This window comes from Lepidochelys kempii, chromosome 2 (genome assembly GCF_965140285.1).
Source record: "Lepidochelys kempii isolate rLepKem1 chromosome 2, rLepKem1.hap1, whole genome shotgun sequence".
NCBI lineage: Eukaryota > Metazoa > Chordata > Testudines > Cheloniidae > Lepidochelys > Lepidochelys kempii.
Window position 1 is genome coordinate 269,497,547 of NC_136381.1, and position 12,407 is coordinate 269,509,953.

The 12,407-nt window shown below is 45.5% G+C and overlaps 1 protein-coding gene across 2 annotated transcripts; it reads right to left on the reverse strand.

The window, feature by feature from the left end:
• Nucleotides 1–1,784: 1,784 nt before the first annotated feature.
• LOC140905790 (GTPase IMAP family member 9) lies at nt 1,785–11,819 on the reverse strand. Of its 2 annotated transcripts, XM_073329273.1 has the most exons (4): nt 11,674–11,819; nt 10,270–10,524; nt 4,117–4,165; nt 1,785–3,357 (listed from the first exon to the last, which is right to left on the reverse strand). In XM_073329273.1, exons 3-4 carry the CDS (start codon nt 4,148–4,150, stop codon nt 2,345–2,347), a joined length of 1,047 nt encoding a protein of 348 aa, XP_073185374.1. In that variant the 5' UTR covers nt 4,151–4,165; nt 10,270–10,524; nt 11,674–11,819; the 3' UTR covers nt 1,785–2,344. The 2 variants fall into 2 exon arrangements, with proteins under 2 accessions (XP_073185374.1, XP_073185372.1); XM_073329271.1 differs by lacking the exon at nt 10,270–10,524.
• Between the last annotated feature and the right edge of the window lie 588 nt (nt 11,820–12,407).

The following is a 12,407-nucleotide window of genomic DNA, read 5'->3' on the forward strand; positions in this document are numbered from 1 at the left end:
GGCTCTAGAAAGAAGTGTCTATGCTTCGCATGTAAAGGGACTGCCATTGTGCCTGGGCCTTGAACAGCAGATGTGGGGCAGTTAGACTCCTCGCACCATCCCTCTCTTCATGCCCTAGACCCTTCATGCGAAAGGTCTAGGGAATACCTGCACTTAATCTTTGGAGACAGTTTTAACATCAGCAAACCCAGACATGATTTTAATAATAGCAAAACATTTATTGTTATCAGCAAAGTATGAAAGCAGCAGGGACCATCTATATCACCATTTGCATCTAGATCCCAGCCAGTGTCAACGTATCACTAGAAGCAGTCTGTATACACAACCAAATGTATGTACATCTTTACTTTGCGGTAACAGGTGGCAGTAAACACATTTCACAAGTACAAAAACATGCTTTGTAGGATGGTACGTGCTTTGGCAAAGGAAAAACAGCATGAAAAATAAAAATAAAATCAAAAGCAATTATTTCTGCACCTTCAGTTCTAGATGTCTATTACTCACAAACCTCACCACAAAACCTTGCATAGAATGCACACAGATGTCACATAGTAAGCTAACTAAACCCTTGGCACTCCTACCTAGCCCAATTTTGCAATAGTAAGTAATACAGCTGAATTGTTATCTAACTCCTTAATTGACTAGTGAAAGATAAATCAGAAAGAATCAGGTTTAACTTTCAGTTCCCCGGTTGGGTTTGCAGTACTAACAATGGAAAAAAATACCTAGAGTGAGCAAATTTGATCTGGAGATACGGCGAGACAAAAACATGAAACCTACAATGCGATTTTCACAGGAATTTTTAAAAAAGGGAACAAAACCTATAAATGAATTTAAATTTACTCTGATTGAAATGATTCAATTTTATACTATTGAGTACTTCACTGCAGAAAAGAGTAACAGCTTTCCATTTTTTCTGCTTTAAAAAACAAACTAACAAAGCCTTCTCAAGTATTTCCATATAAATACATTATGCAAATTGGAGTCAACCAACCACCACCTGTAATAATAGTGAGGGAAAACAATGAGTCCCAGGCACTCATGTCTAAAGGAATGTATGTAAGGGGAGTTCACACTGTGCTCTGCCTTCCCCCGGGGCCCAGCACTGGAGAGGGAGTCTTGGGCTATGTCTAACCTGCGGAGCTAGGGGTGTGATTCCCAGTTTGCACTGGCAGACTCATGCTAGCTCTCGTGCAGCTAGCGTGCTCAAAATAGTCACGACTGCATGGGCAGCAGCAGCGGGACAGGCTAGCCACCCTGAGTGCACCCCAGCGGGGTTCAGGTGGGTTTATACTCAGGGAGGCTAGCGTATGCCGCTGCTCATGCTGACATGGCTACAGTACTATTTTTAGTGTGTTAGCTCAAGGAGAGCTAGCGCGAGTATGTCTACGCAAGCTGGGAATCACACCCCAGCTCATAATATAGACATAGCCTCACTCTGAGCCTCTCATGCTGGATGGGCTGCCAAAAAACTGCTTCAGGTCTTGTGGAGTAGTGAAGAAACTCTTTCTCCCATCATACTAAGGAATGACTTTTGCAGGGTACCACACCCTTGGATTAAGTCCCTTTCTGGTAAGCAGGCGTCTATATTTATTCCACTCTGCACTTGCACTAGGTTCTGGTCTAAGCAAACACATATCTGCTCACCTTGGAATAGCAGTTTACTTGTTTATAGTTTCTCCCAGCACAAATTCTCTTTTTTGGAATCTTGTAAAGGTTATAACTAAAGTCACAGTGTCTTTTCCTTTCCATTCCATTCCATTCCTCTTCCTCATTCTCCTTCATGATTAGAAACTAATGTACAAAAACTGTGGTAATTCCTTTCCAGGCTGTTCTTCACCTGTATGATTCTCAGACTGGGTCTCCTGTTTCTATTTCCCAAATTTTCTGTTTATCTACCAAGGAATCTACAAGTCAACTATTTCTTTATTAGCTTCCTGAAGTGTTCCTGGAGCAGGAGCCCAGCAGTGCATAGTGCATAGCAGATGCGTACATGGCAATATATATTGCTTCTACCATGTATGTATATTGTTCATGTTTATACTAAGTCATGTAATTACATTGCACACATTGAATTCATGCATTATAACGGTGATAGCAATTAGCCTTTGGAACAGATTATCAAAGCATGTGATAGATTCACTAGCACAAGGGAGAAAGTATCTTAGCAATTAAGGGCCCATTTCATTCCTTGTGTAGCTCTACTGGCTTCAGTGGAGCTACATCAGGGATGAATTTGGTCCTAAAATGCAGAATGTTGGGGTCCGTACGTGTAACAAGCAGTGAAACTTCATTTGTGACTTTTATAGACTCAGAATAACAGGATAAAGAAGATAAATGTAGCTCAGTCATCATTAAACCAACGCATAATTACTGCAAAAGCAAGTGTAAAAGAATCCAAAAGCATTTTCCATATTATATCACTTTCAGCTTCTTCCCTGGCTCCTGCTTGTTTTGCAGCATAATCTCTCTCTTTTTCTCCTAAAAGTCTCAATTTTTGTTGTTGCAAAACCATCTCCTTTTCTGCCATGTCTTTCTCCCACATTATCCTCTCCTTTTCATCTGGATACTGCTTTTGTTCTTCATCCCTTATTTTTAATTCTTCCTTGAGTTGTTTTATTTGCTTCTCATAATCACGTTTTATTTTCTCTGTCTCTCTTTCCAGCTGCTCTGCATAGGCTTTTTTCAGCTCCTCTATTTTCTCTTGAAGCTTCTTCTCAGCATAGTTATACATCTCATTCGTGTGATATGTGCCTCCGTTCTCCTGCACCATCTTATCTACCATCTCCAGCAGCTCATTAACCTGGGCATCCCGTTCTTCTCCGGTTGTTCTGTTGTTGAATGCACAGTATCGTTTTCCAAATTTTCCTACCAGCTCACAAAGGCCTTGGGCAACAGAGTCTTTTATGAACTCTTCTAATTCGGTACCATCTAAATCATCTTTCCGAGTGAATAACAGGATCATGTACCTCATGGACTCAGCTCCAAAAATATCTTGTATTCGTTTGACTGCTTTTTTTTCCTCCTCAGTGTAACGGCTCAGTGGCACCACTAGAACGATGGCATGGGGCCCTGGGGAGGAGGCTACAATACAGCGACTGATCTCTCGACAAGTTTCTTCCACTGGTACATGCGTGTCAAAAATGCCAGGAGTATCAACCACCACCACATTCCTCTCATTCCAGATTCTTGCCCCCTTACTGCAGTTTGCAGTTACAGACTTTGGTGAGAGTTTGGACTCAAACACTTTCTTGCCAAGGATGGTGTTTCCTGTTGCACTTTTCCCAGCTCCAGTTTTACCTACAAGGATGATTCTCAGTTCTGATTCCCCAGTGTAGCGGCCGACATCCCCTGGGGCTGTTGGAACACGTGTGAGATATTCATGACATTACAAAGAAAACCAAGTAGAGATGGGTAGCTTTGAGGATTTCTGCCTATACAACTATAGACATTTGAATGTGCAAAGGTTAAGACGTTTTCACTTTAGAACTGAATGGCACAGTAATTGATGGCCTGATCCAGCTCCCATTCAAGTCACTCCACATTGGGAATCTTTCCACTGACTTCACTAAGAGTTGGATCAGGATCTATGGGCACTAACTTCTCACCTCTGAGGGTTTAGCTTCAGAACTAGTGATCATTGGTTTACTGGCCTCAGAGTCACTCGTGGACACTGGTCCACATCCCAGAAGACCAAGCAGTCTGGGCCATCTCTACACTTGGGAGACACAGGATTGGAAGAGCAGTGTTCCTGGCAGGTCAGGAATGTGGTGCACTGACAGTCTGGGTTAGGAGGGAATATCTTTCAGAGTGGCTGCATGCACTGTCCTTGGCTCTTCAGCCTTTATACTCATGGGCAGTAATGATTATAAAAAGTCGCCAACTATAAAAACCCATTTTAAAACCTCTTTTGTCATGAGCCCCTGCTACACTTCTGACCTTGTTCCTCGGGGGTTCTTACCCTTATTTAAGATATTTCCATCAACACTCAGTGCAGAACATTAATCTCAAATGGGAAGGAGCTCACCTACAGACAATAAACCTTTAAGTATTTATACTTATATTAATTAAGGGCAAAGAAGGGACAGGATAGAGTCCCAACTGTTATTTCCTTACCATCGGTTTGTTCTTTCTGTATCCAGCTTTCCATTTTTACTTGAAATATCTGTTGAAAAACAATTTTATTTAAAACCTAGAAGAGCCTTCACACAGAAGAACGTACTACAGATATTCAGATAAAAGAGAAACTTCAACAACCATCTATGAATACTTTTGTGTCATATATGAAGTCACCCCTCTGTCTTTCAACTGGAAAGGATTATGGCAGAAAATTAAATGCAAAAGAAGCTAAATGTGAATGACACATTTTGAAGACCCTTTACTAAAAATTGTGAAGAAAATCTGGACCTGATTTTGAATACTGGCCTCTAATTTAGCACCTGAATTTTTATAGGCATATTTAATTCATAGAATCATAGAATATCAGGGTTGGAAGGGACCTCAGGAGGTCATCTAGTCCAACCCCTTGCTCAAAGCAGGACCAATCCCCAACTAAATCATCCCAGCCAGGGCTTTCTCAAGCCTGACCTTAGAAACCTCTAAGGAAGGAGATTCTACCACCTCCCTAGGTAACCCATTCCAGTGTTTCACCACCCTCCTAGTGAAAAAGTTTTTCCTAACATCCAATCTAAACCTCCCCCACTGCAACTTGAGACCATTACTCCTTGTCCTGTCATCTTCTACCACTGAGAACAGTCTAGATCCATCCTCTTTGGAACCCCCTTTTAGGTAGTTGAAAGCAGCTATCAAATCCCCCCTCATTCTTCTCTTCTACAGACTAAACAATCCCAGTTCCCTCAGCCACTCCTCATAAGTCATGTGTTCCAGTCCCCTCATCATTTTTGTTGCCCTTCGCTGGACTCTCTCCAATTTATCCACATCCTTCTTGTAGTGTGGGGCCCAAAACTGGACACAGTACTCCAGATGAGGCCTCACCAATGCCGAATAGAGGGAAATGATCACATCCCTCGAACTGCTGGCAATGCTCCTACTTGTACAGCCCAAAATGCCATTGGCCTTCTTGGCAACAAGGGCACACTGTTGACTAATATCCAGCTTCTTGTCCACTGTAACCCCTAGGTCCTTTTCTGCAGAACTGCTGCCTAGCCATTCGGTCCCTAGTCTGTAGCAGTGCATGGGATTCTTCCTTCCTAAGTGCAGGACTCTGCACTTGTCCTTGTTGAACCTCATCAGATTTCTTTTGGCCCAATCCTCTAATTTGTCTAGGTCCCTCTGTATCCTATCCCTACTCTCCAGCGTATCTACCTCTCCTCCCAGTTTACTGTCCTCTGCAAACTTGCTGAGGGTGCAATCCATGCCATCCTCCAGATCATTAATGAAGATATTGAACAAAACAGCCCCAGGACCAACCCTTGGGGCACTCCGCTTGATACTGGCTGCCAACTAGATATGGAGCCATTGATCACTACCCTACGAACCGACTAGCAAAGGGAAGGGGAGGCACCACCTAGATCCAAGTGCTCCTTACCCCAGAGGGAGGGCTGTCTCCTCTGCACACATCTGAGTCTAGGGGAATGATGGGGGCAGGGGTGGCCTCAGCTCAGCACCATTTTATGCCCTCCCATCAGAGGGCAGGAGCCAATTTATATGATATCACAAACCTAACCATTCAAAAATCCTGAGTAAGACAGAAAACCCACAAGATTGGCTTAAGAATCTCAGGATTTTTACAACTAATAAATTTGGGGTTATTTTTAGTTGCCTTCTGGTTTTTGAGCCTTTAGGGTACAATCTCCTCACATTTGCAAGCTTTTCTCTCCAACTATGAGGGCTAGAAACTTAATAAGAAACTGAGAGTCAGATGTATTCACAAGACTCCATGAGCTGAAGCTTTAGGAAAAACACCAATTACCATGAGAGTCATGATCAAATCATAAAAGTTGGCAACACTGCTTACAATTCAATGTTCAGCCTGAAACAAACACGGACAATGGTAAATAAATAAATAAGGAGACAGGCAAGAAAACAATATCTCACTTTTTAAAGTCTCACGAAATTTAAGCCAACGTCAGAAGTTTAGGGGGTCCGGCTTGTGATTTTTGAACTCCTCAGTCTTGGCTATATTGACAAGAAGGGTTTCTTCAGGTATGTTGGCAACAAGAAGAAAGCCAAGGAAAGTGTGGGCCCCTTAATGAATGAGGGAGGCAACCTAGTGACAGAGGATGTGGAAAAAGCTAATGTACTCAATGCTTTTTTTTGCCTCTGTCTTCACGAACAAAGTCAGCTCCAAGACTGCTGCGCTGGGCATCACAAAATGGGGAAGAGATGGCCAGCCCTCTGTGGAGATAGAGGTGGTTAGGGACTATTTAGAAAAGCTGGACATGCACAAGTCGATGGGGCCGGACGAGTTGCATCCGAGAGTGCTGAAGGAATTGGCAGCTGTGATTGCAGAGCCATTGGCCATTATCTTTGAAAACTCGTGGCGAACCGGGGAAGTCCCGGATGACTGGAAAAAGGCTAATGTAGTGCCAATCTTTAAAAAAGGGAAGAAGGAGGATCCTGGGAACTACAGGCCAGTCAGCCTCACCTCAGTCCCTGGAAAAATCATGGAGCAGGTCCTCAAAGAATCAATCCTGAAGCACTTGCATGAGAGGAAAGTGATCAGGAACAGCCAGCATGGATTCACCAAGGGAAGGTCATGCCTGACTAATCTAATCGCCTTTTATGATGAGATTACTGGTTCTGTGGATGAAGGGAAAGCAGTGGATGTATTGTTTCTTGACTTTAGCAAAGCTTTTGACACGGTCTCCCACAGTATTCTTGTCAGCAAGTTAAGGTAGTATGGGCTGGATGAATGCACTATAAGGTGGGTAGAAAGCTGGCTAGATTGTCGGGCTCAACGGGTAGTGATCAATGGCTCCATGTCTAGTTGGCAGCCGGTGTCAAGTGGAGTGCCCCAGGGGTCGGTCCTGGGGCCGGTTTTGTTCAATATCTTCATAAATGATCTGGAGGATGGTGTGGATTGCACTCTCAGCAAATTTGCGGATGATACTAAACTGGGAGGAGTGGTAGATAAGCTGGAGGGGAGGGATAGGATACAGAAGGACCTAGACAAATTGGAGGATTGGGCCAAAAGAAATCTGATGAGGTTCAATAAGGATAAGTGCAGGGTCCTGCACTTAGGACGGAAGAATCCAATGCACAGCTACAGACTAGGGACCGAATGGCTAGGCAGCAGTTCTGCGGAAAAGGACCTAGGGGTGACAGTGGACGAGAAGCTGGATATGAGTCAGCAGTGTGCCCTTGTTGCCAAGAAGGCCAATGGCATTTTGGGATGTATAAGTAGGGGCATAGCAAGCAGATCGAGGGACGTGATCGTTCCCCTCTATTCGACATTGGTGAGGCCTCATCTGGAGTACTGTGTCCAGTTTTGGGCCCCACATTACAAGAAGGATGTGGATAAATTGGAGAGAGTCCAGCGAAGGGCAACAAAAATGATTCGGGGTCTAGAACACAAGAGTTATGAGGAGAGGCTGAGGGAACTGGCATTGTTTAGCCTGCAGAAGAGAAGAATGAGGGGGGATTTGATAGCTGCTTTCAACTACCTGAAAGGGGGTTCCAAAGAGGATGGCTCTAGACAGTTCTCAATGGTAGCAGATGACAGAACAAGGAGTAATGGTCTCAAGTTGCAGTGGGGGAGGTTTAGATTGGATATTAGGAAAAACTTTTTCACTATGAGGGTGGTGAAACAATGGAATGCGTTACCTAGGAAGGTGGTAGAATCTCCTTCCTTAGAGGTTTTTAAGGTCAGGCTTGACAAAGCCCTGGCTGGGATGATTTAACTGGGAATTGGTCCTGCTTCAAGCAGGGGGTTGGACTAGATGACCTTCTGGGGTCCCTTCCAACCCTGATATTCTATGATTCTATGACTCTCTCCCCACACCCCATTCCTCCTTCTACCTGGAGAGGAAAGGGATGGCAAGCCGGGGAATTGAGACTTACTACTGCTCAGCATAGAGGACTCTGCCTAGCCCGTAGGCTATGTCCACCCTTGTGGCAGTGGGTAGCATACAGAGACTGTATGCCCAGCTAGCATGGGTGTAACTAGCAGTGTAGATGGTGAGGCGCACCTTAGGCAAGTATCAGAGTAGCAGCCGTGTTAATCTGTATTTGCAAAAAGAAAAGGAGGACTTGTGGCACCTTAGAGACTAACCAATTTATTTGAGCATAAGCTTTCGTGAGCTACAGCCCACTTCATCGGCTGCAACGATGAAGTGAGCTGTAGCTCACGAAAGCTCATGCTCAAATAAATTGGTTAGTCTCTAAGGTGCCACAAGTACTCCTTTCCTTAGGCAAGTAGAGTGCCCTACATGCCTGAACCCCAGTGTTTTACACCAAGGGTGGGCAAACTTTTTCGCCCCAGGGCCACGTTGGGGTTGCAAAATTGTACGGAGGACCGGGTAGGGAAGGCTGTGCCTCCCTAAACAGACTGGCCCCGCCCCCATCCGACCCCCACCCACTTCCCGCCCCCTGACTACCCTCCTCAGAACCATCGACACCTCCAAACCACCCCTGCTCCTTGTCCCCTGACCACCTCCTCCCGAGACTCCCCTGACCCTAACCGCCCGGGACCCCAGCCCCTATCCAACCCACCCTACTCCCTGTCCCCTGACCACTCCCTCCAGAGACCCTCCCAGACCCCACCCCCTACCCAACCCACCCCACTCCCTACCCAACCCACCCCACTCCCTATCCCCTGATTGCCCCAGCCTCTATCCACAGCCCTGCCCCCTGACTGCCCCCCGGGACTCCCTGCCCCTTATCCAACCACCCCTCCCCAGCTCCAGCCCCCATCCCTTGACTGCTCCCCTAGAACCTTCACCCTATCCAACCCCCACCCCATTCCCTGTCCCCTGACTGCCCCAACCCCTATCCACAGCCCAGCCCCCGACTTCCCCCCAGGACTCCCTGCCCCTTATCCAACCGCCCCCCCAACCCCCATCCCCTGACCGCCCCCCTAGAACCTTTGCCCCATCCAACCCCCACCCCACTCCCTGTCCCCTAACTGCCCCAACCCCTACCTACAGCCCCGCCCCCTGACTGCCCCCCGGCTGAGATGGTCAGCGTGTGCACTGGAGCTCTCAGAGCTGACCAGAGATTCAAGTTTGCAGTTAGTGCTCAAATACCTGTAGCAGGCATGACTGGCATGTGTGTGTTCTTGATGCCCATCCTTGTCTCCATATCAACATTCCCCTATCTGGGTGTGTGGCTTAACCCAGTCCCCCAGGCCAAGTCATTCCTCACTCCAAACCATCCCCTAGCTAAAGTGTTGTGTAACAGGAGACTCTGTTGTGTCATAAAGAAGGTGCTTGTGTTGCTGAAACCTCGGCCATACTTCAGCTCCCTGTCCTCGGCAGGAGTGTTCCCCCTCCACGCCGCTGAGCTCCCTTAGTGTTTGTTATTTTCCTAGGGCTCACTCCGGCCTGTAGCCCAGAGTCGCTTGGTGGCCAGGAGGCAACGTTCTTGTGACTGCCAGAGTGGATTCCCTTAAACTACCCATCCTGCTCAACAGCCTTTTACCTGCACCTCTTTGTGCAACCCTCCAAACTTCTGCTGTGCTGCATCCAGCCCATTATTGGAGGAGTTGTGAAGAGCAGTGAGGAGAGAAATAATACAAAGGGATTGTCAAGGTTCCTTCCCCACTCTGAACTCTAGGGTACAGATGTGGGGACCTGTATGAAAACCTCCTAAGCTTACTTTTACCCGCTTAGGTTAAAACTTCCCCAAGATACAAACTATTTTACCCTTTGCCCTTGGACTTCCACTGACACCACCAAACATTTATCTGGGCTTACTGGGAAAACGTGGTTTGGAAACGTCTTTCCCCCAAAATCCTCCCAACACTTGCACCCCACTTCCTGGGAAAGGTTTGGTAAAAATCCTCACCAATTTGCATAGGTGACCACAGACCCAAGCCCTTGGATCTTAGAACAATGAAAAAGCATTCAGTTTCCTTACAAGAAGACTTTTAATAGAAGAAACAGTAAAAAGAAAAGGATCACCTCTGTAAAATCAGGATGGTGAATACCTTACAGGGTAATTAGATTCAAAACATAGAGAATTCCTCTAGGCAAAATCTTAAGTTACAAAAAGACACACAGACAGAAATAGTTATTCTATTCAGCACAATTCTTTTCTCAGCCATTTAAAGAAATCATAATCTAAAGCATATCTAGCTAGATTACTTACTAAGTTCTAAGACTCCATTCTTGTTCCATCCCCGGCAAAAGCCTCTCCCAGACAGACACAGACCCCTTTGATGTTCTCCCTCTTCCCAGCTTTTGAAAGTATCTTGTCTCCTCATTGGTCATTTTGGTCAGGTGCCAGCGAGGTTATCCTAGCTTCTTAACCCTTTACAGGTGAAAGGGTTTTTCCTCTGGCCAGGAGGAATTTTAAAGGTGTGTACCCTTCCCTTTATATTTATGACAGGGATCCAGAGAGATTCTAACAGAAAATGAGAAATGAGAATCATCTTGAAAAAATGCATCTCTGGAAAATAATCCAAACTACTGACTGAGTAGAAAGGAGAAACTTGGGAAGCACTGCTACAGAGAGAAACGTGGGGGGGAACTACAGTGGGGAGCAAGGCCAGGTTTTTTTGGGAGCTGCAGATACAAAGGCATCACATGAGAGAACAAGGAATAATAACCCTAATATATGGCTCTGTTGATACTGCACCATCAATATTGCATTTAATTCTGGGCACCACCTTTCCAAAGAGCTATTGACAAAATGAAGAGAGTTCACAGAAGTGCAAAAATTATCCAAGGGCTGAACGGACTGGGGAAGATTAAAAGAGCTACACATGTATGGCTACGATGCATCACAACTAAGGGCACAAAATAACTGTCTAGCAATATCTAAGTGTTTTAACACCAAGAAGGGAGAGACATTAGTTATGGTGGTACAAGGGAGTATAACAGCAGTAACAGAATAAAGCTACACCAAGAGAAAACTTAGGCTGGACCTGAAGAAAAATTTCCTGAGCGTGAGATGCATTTTACTAGACTGCAAACTATTTTCCTCAAGGGAAGAGATGGGAACCCTGCCACTTGGGACATTTAAAACTAGACTGAAAAAATTCCTATAAATGTCCTTTCTGGAACAACTCTGCATTCATGGGGAGATAGAGTGGATGATCCACGAGGCCTTTTCCATCTCTAACTGCTGTGACTTTACAACTGGAGGGTTTTAAATCACCCCGAAGCATGCCTGAACACTGGAGACCTGCAGACTCTGAGGGACAGGAAGTTTCCTGTGTTTATGTGAAGGTTACTAGCATATGGTCTGATATTACACACACACGCAACCCCACATTAACTGTAGTTTCAATCAGGTTATGAGACATCAGAATCTAATCTGGTCTAGAAAAGATTTGGAAACCTCATATAGAAAAGCTGTCATCTCACTGCCTATCGCTGTGCCTGCAGGCATGGTCGAGCTATCTTCTCTGCTGGTTAAACGTAGAGAGGAATAGCAGCCTGTTACTTGGGTTTTCTCCCTTTGACTCCAGCATTTTCACAAACCTTTTTCCTTTAAACATATCACAGGAGTTTAAAACAAATTTGCCCTCCCCCATACACATACACACACCTGTGTGCTGCTTTCTTAGCCTGAGGAACAACAGTGTGGTCTTCCTGCAGATCTGGCCAACTTCTCCACTGCTCTTCCAAGCTGCGGCTGCTCCTGTTTTATTGGGGAAGAGGATGTTCTCTTCTGGCGTCTGTTGAATAAGCTCAGTCAGAGAAAAAAGTTCAGTTTCACTAGGAGTATGTGCTGGGGGTGGGGAGAAAGGAGGAGGGGTTAGCAATCAGCCAATTGCCTTTGCCAGAAAGCCTCTCAGAGAGTTTTACAGACACTGAGCGATGTGCCCCTGTTTCAGAGAGGAAGAAAGCATCCCATAAGCATTCAAAAAATAATCCCACTGTCCAATAGAGTCCTCCGTCCCACTGTCAGTGGATAGATCAGGGAAATCATTATTTTTATAAAGATCGTCCATCTTCTTTAGCCGAACAGCTCCAAATCACTGACCCACTTCTCAGTTCCAGTGTTTCTGGCACTTAGTACTCTAGGTTCTCCTCACCCAATGCCTGACCTTAAGGGTGGACCTCTGTGTTTATCCCCAGAGCACCCCCACTACCACCTGCTATTCCAAGCTGTGTGCTCTAACCTGCCAGAGAGCTCATGTTTCTCCAAACTCGAGTGCCCTGACTTTGAGCAGCCAAATCTCGACGGCAGGCTGGAGCACAAACACGAGAATGAGAGGCAGTCGGCACTGGCTAAGACAGCCATATATCATGGAAAGCATTTGGCTTCATAGAATCATA

Coding starts and splice junctions, on each gene's coding strand:
- LOC140905790 (XM_073329271.1), bottom strand. CDS start 4,150: ATGGAAAGCTGGATACAGAAAGAACAAACCGATG. Junction 3,358..4,116: donor ACAGAAAGAACAAACCGATG/GTAAGGAAATAA, acceptor GTGTTCCAACAG/CCCCAGGGGATGTCGGCCGC.